A 21,324-nucleotide genomic window follows, 5' to 3' on the forward strand; every position below is an offset into this window, starting at 1 on the left:
AAATGATATACATATCCCATCTGTTCAGCCATCATTTGTCAAATTAAGAGCAATGCCAAATGCACTACATGGAGGAACTTTACTTTGAGAAGAATGATTTTCATCACTTAAACCCAAAACGGCTTAAGCTGATTCATTCACTATTTCATTTAAAGTAAATGTTTAAGTCTAAATGTTTATAGTTCCTGCACTGATTGGAGAATCAGTATAAAATATGTTTAATGCTTGCCAACCTTAGATAAGCTAGCCTTCATCGATTGCCCCACATTATTAACTAGAGAAGGCTCTGACTGGCCAGCCAGTAAGCATGCCAAAATGTGGTTGGAAATTAGGGAGTGTGGGAGGGATACTCGTTGAGATTTGGAAGTAGTCAGTCATATGGGTATTGATGGTTGAGCAGATACACATGCCAAGCACATCCAGATACTACAACTCCAACATTAATCATCTTTCATATCAAATTCATAGAGCACGTCAGTTTGTTACAGACAGGATGGTAATGGGGATAAGCTCCCACTACCTGTCAAATGCTCCAAATGGTGTGCATCTTAAATAGCCTCTGACAATCAAGTCCAGCTCCTGGCCTTCACGTGGGGCTTAGCTTCTAAGCCCGATGAACCAGTTTCTACTGACAGGAGAAGAGGCAAGGGTGGGCCACTGGTTCGTTAAACCCAGTTGACTGTGGGCAGATGGCACTCACAGCTCATCTAGGAAAAGAAAAACTGATCTCAAATATCTGCTGCCTTGAGGAAGACATCAGGAATATATCCTGGATGTGGATTTTGAAGTTGGTTAACTCTTCTTCAATTTGTGCTAGTCATTCACTGATTCAATTTAAAATTGTACATCATTACTATTTGACGAAGGAGAGATTGTCTAAAATCTTTCCTAACGTTGATAGTTATTGTGATAGATGTAAAACCGAGACATGTTTTGGTCTTGTTCTATACTGGAACAGTTTTGGAAGTCAGTTTTTTTCTACAATTTCTAAAGCACTTAAAATTAACTTGCAACCTAACAAATTAACTGTGCTCTTTGGAATAATTCCTCAAAATATCCATGGTATTCCTTTGTCTGACCAACATGTTATTGTGTTTGTTACATTGATAGCTAGGAGGGCCATTCTGTTGAAGTGGAAGGATACTTCAGCTCCCACTCTGTCACAATGGTTCTCTCAAGTGGTGTTATGTCTTAGTTTGGAGAAAATTAGTAGTCGAACCTTTGAACCTATGTTTGGTTTTGAGAAAAGATGGGGTTCACTTGTTCATTACTACCACTTGAGTTAATTGATAGATTTCCTGCACGATCTAATTGTAAATTTTGGTATAATTTTTTTTGCTGGTGGTTTGACGTTTATCTTTAGAAGCTTTTTGTATGACGCATGGCTCCAGGGTTGAGCACCTAATGGGTTCTTTTTTTTCTCACTTTACTTTAGTAGGGTCTTTTTTCTTTTCTTTTTGTGTCACCATATTTTTCAATCTTTAAAACATTGTTTTTTTTCCCCCTTTGAGACATTGTAAGTGTTACCTACTTCGATGTACTCATTATTTTGGATGATAATAATTTTTTTTTAATTGAAAAAGAAGGAATATATCCTGTGGAAAAATCCAGAGCTGGAATCCCTAGGGCAGACCCACAGTGAGTTCAATGCTGACTGGTGCCAAACTGTACCCATCCCTGCTATTCGTTTGGATTCATCAACTGCATGAAGAGAAGGAGTTTGCAACATGAGCAACAGGTTGCTCTCCATATCGTGCTGTCTTGTGTTGGTATCACATCGACAGCTGGGAAGCAACATCCTGACCAACGGAAGGCCTCATCTCGTGCACTACAGCACAGAAACAGGCCCATTGGTGTATCTAGTCCATACCAAGCTGCTGTGCTGCCTTCTCCCATTGACCAGGGCCTGGACCACACCCTCAATATCCCTCCCATCTAAGTACTCATCCAAACTTCTCTTAAGATGTTGCAATCAAACCCCATCCACCACTTCCGTTAGCAGCTCGTTCCACACTCTCACCACCCTCCGAATGAAGAAGTGCCCCCTCAGGTTTCACAGTCCTGACGAAGGGTCTCGGCCCAAAACGTCGACTGTACTCTTTTCCGTAGATGCTGCCTGGCCTGTTGAGTCCCTCCAGCATTTTGTGTATGTTGCTCAATGGAGATATCCTGTTTGCATTTATCCTATCGATAATAATGATGATGGTATCCATCTGTCTCAAAGAACAATGGGTGATGATCATCATTACCACAAGCCTGGGCAGAAAGTATGGAGATCCTGAGATGCCAGTCATCGAAATCCCCCTCTTTGCCTCACTTGTGTATACCAAAGGAAAGCAAAGCAATGTGTTTGGCTGCAGGAGCTGCTAGAAGGACGTTCAGTGTCATCCAGCTGCCTGAGGGACTCCGCTCTGGATTTTCTGTCTGGCTTTACTCCCGTAGCCTTTGTCTCTCCCGAGGCTGCCCACAAAGCAATGGGGCTAGTTACCCTTAGCAGGGGATCTGGTTCATGAGCACAGGGGCATGTCAACGCAGCAGTGGGCCTGCGTGCTACATGTGCCAGGGCCAGACCTCCCCCCCATCCTCTGTAGTTCAGCCTGAGTCTGAAAGAAATTCAGTTTCCACGTGTCACCTGTGAGGAGGCACGACAAGAAACTCACTGTTGGAGAGGCTATGTAATGGTAGAGAGAGACTCTGCTCTCCTTTTCCCTAGACTGCTAGCCAGTGCTGGAAGCTGAAAGCGAGAGTGACAAACACTACCCACTACACTACCACACTAGACACGTCACAACAACCATTTTACACCCTATCGATACCCCTCATAATTTTGTAACCTCTATCAAATCTCCTTTCTTTCTCCTATGTTCCACCTTTCCTTATAACTCAGATCCTCAAGTCCTGGCAACACGCTCCTAAATTTTCTCTGTACTCCTTCAGTCTCGTTGATATCATTCCTGTAGGTGGGTGACCAGAACTGTACACCATCTGCTGGACGGACCAGAGAGTCTACATGTATCACACATTACACTTTCAACAAATGTATTCGAACAGGTCAGCTAGTGGTGACCACGTAGAAATCATCAGTGCAGCAAACTCTTGCATAAGAAAATATTCACTGAGCAGAAATTCATAATGAATGTCAGCAAAAAAAAGTTAGTATTAAAATATTAAAACAGAATTTTGATGCTGAATGTATCAAAACCATATGATACTCAGTACCAAAAGAGATGAATACAAAGCCGGACAATCAGCCCATGTTCCCTTACAATTTTGTATTTGTTATGATTTTGTTTCCCAGGGTTCATATTCTCTTAATTTATGTTTATAAATACATAAACCCCAAAATGGATTTGAATAGTTTAATAAGTCCTTTCAGTAAGATTTACTTACTGAAAAAAATGAAAACTTTGTGCATCATGAAGTTTGAGGACCAACCTTTAGTCTTTTATCATTGAATACCACGGTCTGAATCTCCTCGATCAGACTGGTCGTCGTGAAAAACACAGTCTGTTGTTCTCCATCAAGCGTGACAGCTGCTTGCATAATTCCTTCTTTGGACAGGATTCTCCACAAGTCAAATTTCATCTTGTTGGTTGGACTTTTTAACCGCAGTGTGGCAACAAATACGTAAGACGGAGGTAGACCTTCTGGAAATATCTCTCTGAAAACACACAAGCAGTATTTTTATATTTGATATACTTCAACCAATAAAGCAAATCTGAATCACAATTACGTGCTTACGTTTTCCACAAAAACAAGCCTTTCAACAATTCAGAAGTTTCCACATAGACTTTGTCCTTAAAAGATGACATGTTTAATTGCTCATTTCAGCTTTGTTGAGGAGGTTGGACAGAGGTAGATGTGCCTTGGAGAATTTGCTGGTATCACCATAAAGTGAAACAAATTTTTCAGGAAACACCTAGCTCCCTTCACAATAAAGGTAGATAACTAAGGGCACAGGTGCATGGTAATTAGAAGAATTAGAAGAGTTGAAAGAGGATTGAATTACATGTCATTTTTTTTTTAATACTCATTGGAGCACTTTTAATACAGCAAAGAGCCACCAGACTGAAAAGCAACTTGAAATGATAAAACAGCAGCCAATCACTGAAGTAAGCTTTTCTTTTTGATTTAGCAACATGCAAAACACATTACTGCTTGTTCCACAGTGCAGTGGCACAGATAGTGGAGCTGCTGCCTCTAAGCTCCAGAAACCTAGATCCAACCCTGATCTCAGGCGTTGTCTGTGAGGAGTTTACATGTTCTCACCGTTCCTTTGTGAGTTTCCTCAAGATGCTCCTGTTTCCTCCTGCACCCTAAAGATGTGCAGATTGGTAGGGTCACTGGACGCTACTATTGCACGTGTAGTTTTGTAGATGAGTGTTAGAAGCTGTGGGGTGGGGTCACTGCTGGGGTAGTGACAGGGTGGAGGTGTTTATAAGGTAGGTTGAAAGGATTCTCCTGTGAGTCAACACAGGCTCAATAGACCAATACTGGACAAGGTGTACTGGTAAGCTGATATATTGATAGATAAAGAATAATTGGCTATTTTGGGCTATGAACACTACCTGGTTATTCCTTATATTTGTATTATTTATTTTGCAATTATAGTAGCTTTTTTTAAAAAATGGAGATACAGTGAGGAATGTGCTCTTCCAGCCCTTCGAGCCATGGTGTCCAGCAATCCCCCAATTTAACTCTAGCCTAATCATGGGACAATTTGCAAAGATCAATTAACCTACCAAATGGTGCGCTTTGGAATGCGGGAGAAAATCCATGCAGCCACGGGGAGAACACACAAGTATCTCTCAGGCAGCAGCAGGAATTGAACCCAGGTCACCTGTACTATAATGCGTTAGAATAACCACTATGCTACTGTGCCACCCTCTCTTTGCACTGTACTGCTGCTACAAACCCACAACAAATTTCACATCATAATTCCATGATAACAAAGCTAATGATTCTGCAAAGAGATGGTATTAGTTTCATTTGGCATCATGGTCAGTGCAGACACAGTGGCCTGAGGGCCTGTTCCAGTGCTGTACAGGCCAGAATCAGAATCCGCTTCAATATTACCAGCATATGTTGTGAGCTGCACACACAAAATGCTGGAGGAACTCAGCAGGCCGGGCAGCATCTACGGAAGAAAGTACAGTCAATGTTTCAAGCCATCGATGTTCAAGCCATTAGGTTGGAGACTACCTAAAGGGAATACAAGGTGTTGTTCTACACCCCCCTCCCCACTTCTTCTTTCTTCCATGGACTTGTGTCTCTTTCCCCAATCAACTTGCTTCATCACTCCCCCTCCAAGTTTCACCTATCACCTGGTATTTCTCTCTCACCTCCCCCTCCCCCCCCCCCACCTTACAAATCTACTCCTCAGCTTTTTTTCTCCAGTTGTGCCAAAGGATTTTGGCCCAAAACATTGACTGTACTTTTTTCCATAGACGCTGCCTGGCCTGCTGAGTTCCTCCAGCATTTTGCTCAGATTCCCAGCATCTGTAGACTTTCTCTTGTTTGAATTACGTTGTGAGATTTGTTGACTTTGCAGTAGCATGTACAATGCAATGTATAATAATACAGAAAAAACTGTGAATTACAGTATTTTATATACAAATATAAAATAGTTAAATTAAATAAGTAGTGCAAAAAATAGAAATAAAAAAAAAGTAGTGAGGTAGTGTTCACGGGTTCAATGTCCACTCAGAAATCAGATGGCAGAGGGGAAGAAGCTGTTCCTGAATCTCTGACTGTGACTTCAGGTTCCTGGACTTCCTTCCTGATGGTAGCAATGACAACAAGGCATGACCTGGGTGTTGGGGGTCACTAATAATGGACGCCGCCTTTTTGAGGCATCGTTCCTTGAACATGTTATGGATACAACAGAGACTAGTGGTCATGATGAAGCTGAATAAGTTTGCAACTCTCTGCAGTTTATTTTGATCCAGTGCAGTAGCCTCCACCCCATACCAGACAGCACGTTCAAATGTGAAGCCTGATGAGGAATTTTCTCCATTGATAAAATTACACGCTGATGCACGCGCCAACATCTACCACTTGACAACAAAGTAAATCAGTATGCACTTTTACATAAGGTGGACAACACTTTGGCACAACTGATGGCATCTCATCGATGGAGTGGATGAGCAAGCCCATGGTCATCATCTCCAAGAGCTCTTGGAAAGAATTTGAACTGCTGGCTAAAAGCTAAATGTTGAGAACTGAAGGGGTGCCAGTTCCTAAGAACTGATGTGCAACAGTCAGAGTTAAAGCAAGCCTAGAAGAAGTCACAGCCATCTTGGCAATAAAAGTACAAGAGGACTAGAGGGAACTGATAATGCTTCTAGGGCTAATTCAGGACATGAATAATTTATTCTGCACATATCAAAACATATGCCAAACCCAATTGCTGATGAAAGATACAATCCCAAGAAAGAACTTTTAACAAACTTAAGTGATGTTCACCAGAACAAACCAGTTGGACTACAGTAAAAAAAAAACTATCACTTGTTGCTTCCATGCAGATTCTGAGAGCAAGTACCTGCAAATAAAATGCTTGCATTGACAGAAACAGGACATGCCAAAACAGAGAGTTATTAACAGTCTAATAAGGATGCAGGAAATCCCACACCCATCTCCATAGAAGGAAACTTGCTCCAGAAGGTGGTGACAGACTGCAGCAAATCTATTAAGAGAACCTGTACAGACTGCCGACAAGGCTGAACAGATTACCATTGAGGCTTTGGAGTTGTGGTACCAGCAGAGCAACCAGTGCTGGTATTCTCAGCCGTCGCTGCAAATGAAGCTTGAAATGGCAGACGAGAAAAATCAGCACAGGGTAAACATGAAATCAGCAAAGCTGAGTGAAATCCTGGGCAACCAATTTAGGTTCGGTCTGAAATGGTGAAACAAACACAGCTAGCTACAAGAGGTCAGAGATGATGCCTCATTGGAAGGTGGCTTCCTACAGGTTTGATCTTGAATCCTCCAAACCAGACAGATCCAAAGAAAATTACTCCAATTTAAATATGAAGGTCACAAACCCTGCAAACTGACCACTGGATTAGCTGTGTATCATCTATAAAGTACAGAGAGAATATACTCGATATACTATGGATGCTAGAGAATTACACAATGGACAATTCACATTGTTTGAGCTGATACATTTATATATCCGAAATCACAATGGTGAACATGTGCTTCTGTAAGTTTTGTTTACACTTCAAGTACTGTCCATACATTCTTTTAACAGAGGAGAGGACTATTTCTTTCCATCAAGTCTATGTTAGCTCACAGAAGAATCCCACTTGCCCACTGAATTTCCTGTAGCAATAAAACATCTGCCGGAGGAACTTAGCAAGTCAAGCAGCAGAAGTGACGAAGCTTAGGATTGAGATCCTGCATCAGGTCTGAAGGTAGAGAATGAAGGTAGCCAGTATAAATGAGGAGCGTGGTGGGAAACGGGCCGATAGACGATATGTGGACTTAAGAGAGGCGAGAAGTAAAGAACAGGCGGTACTGAAGTTAAGAATGAACCCAGTTAACCGCAGTCATGAGGTAGCAGCTCCACTGGTTACACCATGTTTTGTAGAGCTTCAATCAATACCACAGCATCACAAATCCTGGTCACAGAAGAAGGGGTCCTTAAGAAAATGGTGAATGACAAAGGAATCCAATTCATTGCTCGAGGATGGTTCACTTTCACCACTGTGACCACATCTCCACAAGGACATAGAGGATACAATTTCCCTCATGGGGAGTGTCAAGCAGTTAAGAGAGCCATTGTAAAATACAGAGTCACTAACACACCAATCTCGATTTACTGTCAATCCAGGACCAACATAAAATCTCCAGCCTAACTATTCAACAGCAGAATGTATAAACAATTCTAACAACCAAGACACACCACAACACCAAGAATAATCAAGACAATGACTGTCAGGTGTACATGTGAATAGAAGCTAACATTTTAACAGTCATGCTAAATCATTATCCAAGTTCTTGACAGGACCTGCTCTGCAGATACAAGTTTCAGTTAAGAAAACTTGAAACTTGACTACAGTTATCAATTAAGGTTGATTATCCAAAGCCTGACATTATCTGGATTGGGATGGTCAGAGGGAAAGAAGGAGCACAATCCATCTCCAGTATTTACCACCAAAACTAGCAACATCTAGATCACCTTCTGGAATAACAATAGTAAAAGGCACCTCATCACCTGCAAAAAACATCAACTCAGAGAGGGGACAACATTCAAGTTTGTTAAATAATGACACAACATCTTACCACCTAAGCCATATCATGCATGATACATCAACAGCTGGGCAGATATTAGGTTAAGTTTAAAAATGGCTGAACTGAGCTGATTTTTTTTTAAGAAAACTGGTATCAAATAAACACGGTATATTACTCCAAGAATTTATAGGAATTTAATATGTTACTAGAACAAGTATATGCTTGTATCTACTGTGCCAAATCACTCACGAGAGCGTTTTATTGGAAATAATACATTGCAAACATCAGCAGTGTAAAAGCAAACACATGAAATACAAATGTAGGTCTTAAAGTGAATTTTAGAAAAATAACTCAGAGAACAAGAGTTACAGGCAATTGTTCAATCATTTTCATAACTGGAAAGGAAAATTATGCCTGGAAAGGGAAGGGAATACAAAATAGGAATTCAGTTATATATTAATACAGCACTGCAATCGCAAATCTGATTTAGACATTCATAAAAGCTAATGATATAAATTAACTTAGGGACAATCTTGCAAAGGCATCAACGAATTTTAGCACTGAAATCACTTTGCTGTAGAATGTGCATGTTGCTTTAGTAAAGTATTTTACAACATGTCAGTTCAGATTTAAGTATTAAAAAGGCAACTGCAGAGGTTTCAGATCAACTGTTTTTTAATCTAGGTTCAGTCAAATTTCAAATCCAAGAATAATATTTTCTGACAAGCCAGTATTTATAATTCTCATTATCGTACTAAGCACTTCCTGTGGAGATATTCTGATAATGATCTATGTACCAAAATTTTCAGATTATGATGCCAGAGACTTTTATTTTAATTGCCTCAATCTTGTACCATTAAAACTTAGTATATTCTGAAATAAACACTACAGCTTTAAAATCAATTTTTGCTAATGTAAAAAGCATAAGGAAGAGGGACAGGATTAGCCACACAGTTCCCAGAATTGCACCATTATTCAACTAGATAGGGGATGATGATGTCTTCAACTTCACTTCCCACAAAATTTTTCCCCATGTGCCTTGGCAAAAAGACCTGTGACCTCGGTCTTGAAAAAAAAACAATGGCTGAACATCAGCTGCCCCCCAGGTTAAGGAATTCCACAGTTTCATAACTCACTGGATGAATAAATTTCATATCTGTGCATTAAATGTCTATTTAACCTGTAACATAGAACAACACAGCACAGTACAAGCCCTTTGGTCACGATGTTGGACCAACCTTTTAACCTACCCTTAGATCAATCTAACCCTTCCACCCCATATAGGCATACAGATGAAAGAAAAATGGAGCGCTATCTAAAAGTCTCTTAAATGTCTCTAATGTTTATGCTGCTACCACCACCAACAGCAGCACTGACCACTCTATGTAAAGAAACTACCTCCAACATATCTACCCCCCCCCCATACTTTACACCTATCACCTTAAAGTTATACCCCCTTACATTAGCCATTTACACTTAGGATAAATTCTGTGGCTGTCCATTCTATCAATACCTCTTTTCTTGTACACCTCTATCAAGTCACCTCTGATCCTCCTTCGCTCCAAAGAGAAAAGCTCTAGTTCACTCAACCTGCCCTCAAATGACATGCTCTCTAATCCAGGCTGCATCCTGGTAAATCCCCTCTGCATGCTCTCTGAAGCTTCTGGGTGCAGGTCGATGGGACTAGGCAGTGTAATAGCTTTGCATGGACTGGATGGGCTGAAGGGCCTGTTTCTGTGCTCTAGTGCTCTATGATTCATGAGCTCACACCTCTGTCTAAAAAATTTTAAAGACTATTACATTAATTGAACTTTTCCCCAAGGACAATCCTTAAATCACAATCAATCCAGCAAACCTTTATTATACTGCTTTGAAATAAGTATAGTCTTTCATGGCAGGGAGACCAGATCATCATTACTGCAAAATTTCCTCATGGTTAGTCTCCAACAGCACTAGTGTTGCTAACTAACTTTACCTGCATGTTAATCTCTGATTAGCATACAAAAATGCTCTGATACCTCTATTAATTACAGCACAGCAAGTTGTTGAACAATTTCCAGTCACATTGCCCATCTTCCTGCTACATTACTACAAGGCTTTGACGCTCTTCTAACCTACAATTACTTCGTAAACCTAGCAATTCTGAGATGTACCATGGATAATTACATTTTTAAAGATAAGTTATACCTGGTGTTTTCAGTCACATCAATTTCAGGAGACAATAGGAAACCCGCTCGGGTTGTCAATGATCCAACCACTTCCTGAGCTTTTTGAGGTATTTTAAAGCCCAACATTAGTTCGAAGCCCTTCTCATCACGTGCAGCTACTGGGATTCTTGTGGGACACACAGATTCTGAAGGAAAAAAAACATGTAAAATGAGGAAAATGCTCATTTTAAGCACATACTTGATCTTAAGTATTTTGTTTTATCCGTGAAATAACTATGTTCTTTTGTAGCGCATCTCTCTTTCACTGTCTTGAAGATAAACTTACCCGAATTCTTCCAGGTATAACTTTCCCTTAGGAAGTACATAATGGAAATCCTAATGAACCAGCCACATGCAATATTCAGGAACTCATGGGTAAAACATGTCAGTGCAGGAATAAGTTGTCAAGCCAACAGTCCTTATAAAGCTCATTCAAGAGAAGGACTTAAGGTAGAAGTTCATATTGAGTTGTGAGCAATAATGTGATAAAGATTCAATAATCTGTTTTAGAAATGTGGTTGAAACATAAACAGTAGATGGGTTACTCAGAAGAATGATTGTTCTTATCTACTCATGCTAAGATATTTTTACTTGCATCCAAGACAACCGACAGGATCCCACATTGTTGACTGGAGGTTAAGTGCTGAGAATTAGGTATTCTCACACTACAGTTCAGAATAGTTTCCTGGACAACCCTGATCTCCAGTGATTTCTGCAAAGAGATTGTACATTCTCCTGTAGCCATATGAACTTCCTCCACTTTCCTCACACATCCCAAAGATGTGCAGGTTGGTAGGTTAATGGATTACTAAGCAGTCCCTAGTGTGTAGGTAAGTGGTACAATTGAAAATAGAATATAGAAGAATACAGTACAGGAAGAGGCCCTTCAGTCCACAATGTTATGCCGAACCAAATAAATTAATAATCAAATGGCCAAATAAACCAATCCCTCATGTCTACACAATATCCATATCCTCCCATTTTCCTCACATTCATGTGTCTATCTAAATGTCTCTTAGAAGTTCTTGCATCTACCAACCACTTCAGGCAGCTCATTCCAGGCACCTACCATTCTCTTATATCTCCTTTAAAAGTATCCTTTCACCTTAAGTGCAGACATTTCAACCCTGGGCAAAATATACTGCCTGTCTACTCTATCTATGCCCCTCCTAGTCTTATAAAATGCTATTAGATCTCCCCTCAGCCTCCACCACTCCAGAGAACAGGCACGTCCTCTAATCCAGGCATCATCCTAGTACCTGCACTCTCTCCAAAGCCCCAATATCCTTCCAATAATGGGGCAACCAGAACTCCATATACAATACTCCAGATGTGGCTTAACTAGAGTTTTATAATGCTGCAATAAAATTTACTGACTTTTGAATTCATTGCCTTGACTAATAAAGACAAGCATGCCATCTTAACCACCCCATCAACCTTTGTAGCCAATTTCAGGGAGCCATAAACCTAGACCCCAAAATTCCTCTACTTATCCACACTGTTCAGGGTCTTGCCCTTAACAGTGTACTGTCTCTTTCCATTTGACCTATCAAGGTGCAACACTTCACATTTGGCCAGGTTAAACCCCAACTGCCATTTCTTTACCCATGTTTGCAACTGATCTATATCCTGCTATATAGTTTGCCAGGCATCTACACTATCCATACCACCACCAATCTTCATAATCATCTAAAAATTTACCACCACCTACATTTTCATCCAGGTCACAGCACAGCAGCATCTCTACTTCCTGAGGAGAATGAGGCTAGGGAGAGTCCTCCTCCCGCGCTCCTCACCATTCTAACCAACTTTTACAAGAGCACCATTGAGAGTGTCCTAACCAGCTGCATCACTGTCTGGTATGGGAATTGCAAGGGATCTGACTGCAAGTCCCTACAAAGGATTGCATGGACTGCTGAGAGGATCATCAGGGTCTCTCTTACACCCAACAGAGATATTGATCATGAGTTGTGCATATGCAGTCCTTTAGCATTGTTAAAGATCCCTCCCATCCTTCCAACAATCTCTTTGGCCCCCTACCATCAGGCAGGCAGTGCCATTAGGACAAGAACTGTTAGGATGGGAAACAGTTTCTTCCCCCAGGACTTGAGACTACTGAACTCCCTGCCACCACTCAGGTCTTCACACATGAAGCACCAGTAGCACTATACTGTTCACTTTTTGAGCTTGTGTCATAAATGCATCTTTATAATTTGTTAATTTATTAGTGTTAATATTTACTTTCTGTGTTACATGCGTGAGTTATATGTTCTGCGTTGTGCACCTTGGTCCAGAGGAACATGGCTTCATTTGGCAGTATACATGTGTACAGTTGAATGACAATAAACTGAACTTGCACTTGTGGTCATCTATATACATCACAAACAGCAGAGGCCCCAGTACAGATCCCCGCAGAACACCACTAATCACAGACCTCCAGCTAGAATAAGTCCCTTCAACCATCACCCTCTGTCTTCTATGGGCAAGCCAGATCTGAATCCAAATGGCCAACTCATCACTGAGCCTCTGCATCTTAATCTTCTGGATGAGCTGCCCATAAGGGACTGAGCGGTATTGATAGGAATGGAAGGAAATACAAAGGGATTAGTACAACAGCTGCTTGTTGGTCGGCATGGATTCCATGGGCTAAAAAATACATTTCTGTGCCATACAATCTACGTCAGCCAAAGGATTTTCCAGCAGTGATGGAAAAAGCCAGTATAGGTCATGACTACGTCAACATCCAAATTAAGTTTCAAGGAGGCTTATATGTTAATGGCTACAACAATCAGACCTTTCTGAAATGATGCTTGACTCAGAGCTGTGGTAGGACTGAAAGAGCCACTTCATACAAATGCTAGAAGCAGGCTGCCCCTAGTTTTGATACATGGTTGGTGTTGAGGTAAGTATTCACACGCTTGTTAGTTTGCAATTGTTATTAAAGTGTTGAGGGGAGACGTGACAGGAGCTTCTAACATTGAGACGCACAGATAGGTCAGACTGCCAGCATCATTCTTCCTAGGGCAATATTGTTAAATACTAGAGGGTATAGCATTACAGCAAGAGGGAGAGAAATGTCTGAAGGGGCATATGGAGGACAATTTTTTTTGTTTACACAAATTCCTGGACTACACTGCCAGAGGCAATAGTGGCAGCAGATTACTGTGTAAAAGTCTTAAGCACATGTAAAAAAAATACTGTAAAGTGAAGATGCTTTCAAAACTAATAAAATGTTCCTAAATTTCAAAAAATGTACTATAAAGTAGTTACAAGCAGTAAAAAAAAACTAAATCAAATCAAAATGTGGTGTGACCACCCTTTTAAAACTGCATCAATTCTCTTAGGTGCCACTATCATGCAGTTTTATAAGAAAATCGTTTGGTCAGTTGTTCCAAGAATTCTGGAGAACTTGCCATAGTTCTTCCACAGGCTTTGGCTGTCTCACTTGCTTCTGTCTTTCCAGATAATCGCAGACAGCCCCAATGATGTTGAAATCAGGGCTCTCTGGAGGCCATACCATCTAAAACCATTTAAAAATCTAGCGGGCTCAAGATTTTTGCACAGTACTGTATGAAGGGGTGTTCAACAGGCTTTTAAGTAGGCAAATGAATATGTGGGCATTAGAGGGCTATGAATCATATGCAGAGAGAAGAGATGACTTTAATTTGGCATGGCAACCAGCATAGACACGTGGCCCAAAGGGCCTGTTCCTGTTCTGCATTGTTCAATGTTCCATACTTTATGAAAGAGGTTTTTGTTTGGATTTGCAATAAGGTTTCACCAAAACACATTTCAAACACAGATGAAAATACGTTGCTTTCTGCAGGAATAAGGTTTCAACAAAGTGGAAATAATATTTTTCCTGGATCTTTCTTATTGTTGTAGTTTTATATCAGTGTCTGTGTGCAGTTGTGTGGATCCAGAATATTATCACTATTTCCTCCCATGCTGTCTGGCACCAATTTCCTTGCACAGGATATACCTCAACTGAATATTGAAAGAAATGTATCCATGGACTTTCATAGACTTCCTCCACTCCATATTAAAATTGAAATCCTTGACATCAAGAAACCAGTTACTCAACAAAAGAGCTCTTACAGATACTGCCAAGTTTATTTTAAGCATTTTTTCTGCTTGCCAGATTAGATTGAAGAAACCCTTTTGTTCTCAAATATACTTGATTTTTAGCATAAATTTGTAAAGACAAGGATTTGCAGGTGGATACACAGAAGCAGCAGGGACCTATTGAATGGCTCAGCCCTCTTCTCCCATTCAGCCAGTTGCTAGCTGATATATACCGTAGTCTAAACCCATACTTGCGACTTGGCTGCACATCAATGGCAGAGCTGGATTCTCATGATGCTGGGATTGGTGGAGGTCGTTGAATTTTATGCAAGGGTCCACTGTTGTAAGAACAGTTGCGCAGTTTACTCAATTAGGAAGTAGCAAAAAGCCCACCAATGTAATTTTAGCAACTGTTCCCCACCGCCCCCCCCACCTTATCCTCCACTAGTTCCAATTGTCAAATCAAATCAAGCCTATTGCCATAAGCACAAATGCAATGAGGTATAGGTATCATGAAAAGCTTGTGTGCAGCAAAATCACACACACTCAAATTCACACAACCCACAGAACAAATTATACATGAATTATAAAGGATAGTAAAGTAAGGGATGTGTAAAACAAAAGTCAAATGCACCCCATTCCTACTGTTCCAAGTGACAATTCTCCCTGTAATGTGAATTTCTTTTTAAAACTAACTTTGTTCTAATAACTACACCAAAAGTTGCTTCCTGGTCTTTCAACTGCCTATCAAAGATTTTCGAATCTCAAGGAGATGAAACCACTGGTTTTAGTCTGCAAGTAGGTAACAAATACATTGGAGGATCTCCTTCAAGGCGTTTCACCTAGCACTTCAGTGTGACGCAAGTGTGAAAGAGAGGACAGCACTGGCTGATAGGTGGAATGATTCAGTATGCCTTCGTTCTCAAAATGAATTAATAACACTCAGTGGAGAAAAAGAATATCAGTTTAGCAACTCTGGAAGTCAAAAAAATACTGAGGATGCTGGAAATCTGAAATAAAAACCAAGTGCTGGAAACACTCAGCTGGTCAGGCAGCATCCATGGAAAGAGAAACAGTTAACATTTCAGGGCTTAGACAAGGTCCGGTGCTCTAGCAAAGAGTCTCAAATTTGCTCTGGTCTCAGACAAGGTCTAGTTCTCTAGTGAAGGGTATCAAACTTGAAATGTTAACTATTTCTCTGTTTTGCTTCTATTGGTAAGTATGGAGCCAAGATATGTAAGTGGGGAGAAGCACGGAACTGTATGGTGGCTCACCAGGTAGAGCAACTGCCTCACCACTCTAGTGACCTGGCTTCAATCCTTACTTCAGATGCTGTCTACGAAGAGAATGCCTATTCTCCCTGTGACCATGCAGTGTTCCCTCTCGGTGCTCCACAGCTCCCAAAGACATGTGGGTTGATAGGTTAACTAGCTACTGCAAAATTCCTCCCAGTGTATAGGTGAGTGGCGGTTCCATGTCCACATCTAATCACATTATGTTTGTTTCTGAGTGGCTCTTTTAGCATAACTACATCATTGTTTTGTACTCTATAACTTGGGATGCACGATACTTGAAAGGTTTCCTTTGAAGATTCAACACAAAAATCCTCCATCTGCAGAGGTTTATGGCAATAGATTGAACTGCCAATTATCTGTTAATAGTCATCTAGCTTCCTTAGACTACCTAGTAACCTGATGCTGTCTTATGGGTTAACACCAAGAGCAACAGGAAGATATATAAGAAAGCCGAACACGAATTCAAAAGAAAGTTTTCCTCTTTATTATCCCACTTTCTCAAAGTAGTTGGAGGATTTTCAGTCCTTTAGCTTGCAGATCCAAAGTTGTACTACATGAAAATCTATCAACAGTGCAGCATACTTCTGCTGATGGTACAAATAAACAATGTGGAGCAATGTGTATTATCAAGAGAACCAAAGTAAGTTCTGAGGTAGTAGCAAAGGTTTCAATGAGGAAGAGCCTCTTTAATTTACTCCCACCTGTAACGGTGGATTGGAATGTGCAGCAGCACCTTTTGGAATTTTTGGAATTTAACACTTTCTTTCATCACACAGGGGCACTTCCTAATGTACAGTCTCCATCTACTATTAAAAAATGGGATTCCTAACCTTTGCCTCTGTCATTGCACTATCAGCTTTGAGACAGTTCAGTTCAGACAAAGTAACACCCTGGCAGCTCTCTCCTGCCTGCTTTTGAGCTGCTTCATTTCAAGTCTGCACTATGCAGCTGCTCAAAACTGGAAAAAGCTACACCCATAAACTTGAACACACAACATATTCACAGAGCCATGTGCAATCACACAGCTACAAGATAAACTGAAATTATTGTTTTTTAAAGTGTTCACCTTCACAAATCTTCTGCCTCATAGCCTCGTTAATTCTCTCTATGGTGCTATAATCTTCTGCAAACATAACGTAGGTTGTAGAGGGTTTGTTGGCAATTGTTTTAAGTTCAGATTCTGTTATTTCTGACCCAACTCCGACGGCAAATAGAATTACTTTCTTTACACGTGCTTCAACAGAGGCATCCATGACATCGTCCTGAGATTTTCCATCTGTGACAACGATAGCAATTTTATTTTTGGCCACCATGGTCCTTTGTGAAGAAGGAAAAACAGACTCAGTTGCAAATTTAATAGCACGGCCTGTTTGAGTATTTCCACCAAGATATTCAATTCTTTCTATTCCAGCAATCAGCTGTTTACTTGACTGGAACTGGTCAAAAGAAATTTCCAGACGCGGAGTATCACTGTACTGGATAACAGCCACTTGTGTATATTCAGGTCCAATATTAAATCCACTTGTAACATTAATTAGCCACATCTTTGCTGTTTCAAAATCATCCGATCCTACACTCCAGGAGCCATCCATGATGAAAACTAAATCATTCACTGCTGTTCTACACCCTATTGAGAGAGAGAGAAAAGGGAGAAATGTGTGTAAAAATTGATGGTATTGTTCAATAAAACAGTTAAATATTTTGTGTAAGAATTCTCCTATCAACATTTCTTTTAAAACTGCATGTTAAAATTAGATAATTTTACAGGATTAAATACAACACCAAAGGCCTCATTTTCTTGGGCAGTATCCATGGAGTATAAAGCCCTGTGACTGTGCCTGAGAGACAACAGATTAGGACAACATTTGATACTTGCAAGGTTCCTTCTGTTGTGTTGGTCACCATGTATTTTAGACTTTCAATAACCCATGTCCAGTGTGCTTCAGATATTCAAGGATATAGTCACATGTACTTTAAGAATATTCAGTCAGTTAACTATTTGATAACCAATTTAATAACAACTAATTACAAAGAGTTATTTCATACTTTTGGGTTGACGTCGGTCTGAGATACACCAAGAAGTCCTTACCTGCTCGTGCGTCTTCATCCGGCACCGCCCCACTAAATAAATAAGACTGCAAACAAACCACTAAAATCCGTATTATGCACAAATTCATTGTACCTACAAAAAAAAAACAAGTATTTTATTGATATACACATTCAGATTTTGTTAATCTTTTAAAAAGCACTGCTCAAGGAATCAAAATCCTACTAAAATGGCATCAGAAAACATTATTAACCTTTCCTACTCTATATTTTGCAATTACATCACAAATTAACAGGGTTTCAATATTATACACATCAGTGCACAAACACTACAGACAAATAGTTTAACGTGCCTCAGAGAAACATAATAACCAGTAACAATAAGGTAGGGCACCAAAAAGTAGATACTTGAGAGACTTGTCTCTCCTTAAACTACACAACTCATTTGAAAATGGTACAACAAATAATGCTGCTGTGGCACAGTCAGTCCAGTGACAGGTTCAATCCAGACATCAGCAGCTTCCTCTGTAGACTCTGCATGACTCTACTCTGTAGACAACATGGGTTTCCCTTGGGTGCTCCCATTTCTTCACTCTTCCTGAAGGTGTGCTAATTGGTTAATTAGCCACTGTAAATTGCCCCATTGTAGGCGAGTAGAAGTGAATTGGAAGACATTGATAGGCATGTGAGAATAGGTTATTGGAAAATAAGTGGGAAAAATGGAAATGGTGGCATTGTTCTGAGAACCAGCATAGATTCAATGAGCCAAATGTTCTCCTTCCAAATCACTAAATAAGACATGCATATTGGCTTTTGAAACCAGAGATATTTATGTATTTTCACTTACAGAAACTTCAAACAATAATAAAACTCATCCATAATCTTCCTCCTTGAACTGCATTTTAATCAAGAATATTTCTTATTTTCAACAAAGTCATTCATTTAGACATTCTCTCTTTGCTTAGGGCGGAATTTCTTCACTTAGGCACTGAGAAATCATAAAAGAAGGATTGATTCCAGTTTATTTAGCAACTGCTTATATCAACCACTTCTTTGTCTTAATGCAGCTCTCTTAGTTTGTCAACCTCAGTTCACTAATGCACCCTTTCGGGTGCTAGTTTCTCAACCAAATATTGCCTCACCGGCTTCTGTTCCACCTTCCATTTTTGCTTTATTCCAGTTTAAATTATTCAAGGAGAGCTTTCACTAAGTGTTGCTCAAGTAGGATTCAGCAGCTCGATTTGTCTCCTGTGGCTTCTTGGTGTGCTTCATTTCCTATGTAATTTAGTGAGTCTTTTAACCATTCAGGGTAAGGTGATTATGCGTATAACTAAATTACTAGCATTGGAAAATTAGCTAATTGACATACAATAATCAAAACAGATGCAAATACACAAATAAATTTGTATTTCTGCCATCTGGATTATGTGCAGTGGCATAAAATTTGATCACATGGCCTTTGTCAGAATATTGTATGTGTCATTTACATCAGAACCTTTCCTCATCCAATAGCTTTCATTCCTTTGCTATCACAAGAAGTATCAAATACAACCGAAATAAACTCTCACACTCAGTTTTTTTGACACCTAAACCACATTTCTTTATCTTCTCACTTTCCTATTCTGCACTTCCTATGTGTCAAGTCTCAATGATATCCACCTCCATATGTGATTTCTGTGAGAATTTTTTATTCATACTTTTTTATTGATCCATTGTTGTTCAAAATGGTTTGTGCATTACTGATATGGCAGGCTGTTTGAAATTGTTTTCCCATATGGTGTGATCTGTCTGGCTGCTCAGGTGCAAACAGCACTGCATTCTCATCTCAATTAGCCAGATATGGCCCAGAGACCATCTTCTGTTGTCATCTGGGTGTTAGCTTTGTTAACAGTTAGCTTTGGTAGCTGCAGCACCTGAGCGCTCCAACATAATTTCTATTCCATTCTTGCGCCTGCCCTTTCTTCAGGATTCGTCCAATCCAAATGGAAATGCATATGCATTTACTTCCCTTTGAGGTAATTGTTTATGTTTGATGTTGATAAATGATTAAAACATCTCAGTTGATCATTAAATTGCATAGGATGACACCAGAGATGTGCACAGAAACAGGTCATTCAGACCAATCGTTCCATCTTGGTGTTATCCTCCATTTGGGCTTCCTTCCTCCTTCCACATCTGAATCTATTATGGCAGTCCTCCATTTCTGTCTCCCTTATCTGCTTCTCCAGCCTCCCCTGAAATGTGCCCACACTAGTCCAACAACTCCTTGTAAAAGCAAGTTCCACATTTTCACTTCCCTTCCAAATAAGGAAGCTTTGTTTGTATTTCCAATTATATTTCCTGATCTGTCATTTTTCATCTTCTATCACCATTCTTCCCAAAATTCCTGCCGAACAAAATAGAACATAACAACTCCAGCTGCACGCTAGTTTAAAAAATATATAATTCCTGGGGCGTTGATACCATCACCACTTTCCTTTCACTGATTAACTTGGCATCAGTGCCAAGTTCAATGACATCTCAAACAACACTGGGTAATATTTGAGTACTTGATTAGCAAGGAAATGTAATGACTTTAAAAATTATTTTCGTATCTCGGACATGTTCTTGGCTAGGGCTGAGCTAAAATGTACGCAGGACTAACACCTGTTCTCAGTTGTCCTAGAAAATAAAGCGGGATGACAGAAACCATCTTAAATCGGTGAAGAATGAAGTGAAGACTCGGGCAGTCCTTTCAAGTGCACAGAGTTACGCATTATGAAGCAAACCTCAATCTAATGATTTCATATACAGACACACTCAAAAGTAGGAATGGTGCAGTGACATGCAGATCGAGCACTGCCACAGGGGTAGGATCAGAATCCCTTTTCATTCTTTAAGGTGAGTCAGGCTTAATGCAGACTGTCACATCAATTCTTGCAAAACCTTCACAAGAGCAATACACTTAACATATTCAAATCTCTTCTGAGTTACACCATATGGAACAGTGAGCAAAAGAGTATAACTATAAAGAGTAGGTAGCTGCAGGAGAAAATAGAAGTCACGGGGCATTTAGCAGTTGGTTTATGAATCTGGTAAAACAGTTTCCTTGTCAGTTTGATTTACTCCACTGTATCTAAACAATACAGTGAGTGACCTTGATCCATGCAAGATCCACCTTAATAAATAATTCAGTATATTTGTACCCCCCAAAGCAGACTGCAAACTTCTGGGATCGCTTTTTTTACCATAAACCCCCATTAAGTGTTGGAGAGAGAAAACTACAGGAAACTTTATGTGATCATTTCCACCCATTAGTTCTGAGCAGTTGCCAACAGCCAAGAAACAAGTCTTGAAGCTCCTTTTCTCCCTCCCTTTTAAAAAACCAGCAGCTTGTAAAGACCAATTAAATAGCAATTTAAAATGTTTACAGGTTGCTTACAGTTTTTACATTCCAGAAAGCCAGCTGCCGCCTTCATATTTCGCTTTAAGGCATT

General features: G+C 40.0%; 1 protein-coding gene across 1 annotated transcript in view; it reads right to left on the reverse strand.

Moving 5' to 3' along the window:
* The window catches only part of LOC140730503 (uncharacterized), a 214,607-nt gene that overhangs the window by 167,495 nt on the left and 25,788 nt on the right, over positions 1-21,324 (reverse strand). Inside the window, 4 exon segments of the mRNA XM_073051042.1 lie at positions 3,436-3,661; positions 10,423-10,588; positions 16,869-17,429; positions 17,892-17,984. Coding sequence (XP_072907143.1) covers positions 3,436-3,661; positions 10,423-10,588; positions 16,869-17,429; positions 17,892-17,979 — 1,041 coding nt within the window. The 5' untranslated portion in view covers positions 17,980-17,984.

Source organism: Hemitrygon akajei, chromosome 1 (assembly GCF_048418815.1).
Source record: "Hemitrygon akajei chromosome 1, sHemAka1.3, whole genome shotgun sequence".
Taxonomy (NCBI): domain Eukaryota; kingdom Metazoa; phylum Chordata; class Chondrichthyes; order Myliobatiformes; family Dasyatidae; genus Hemitrygon; species Hemitrygon akajei.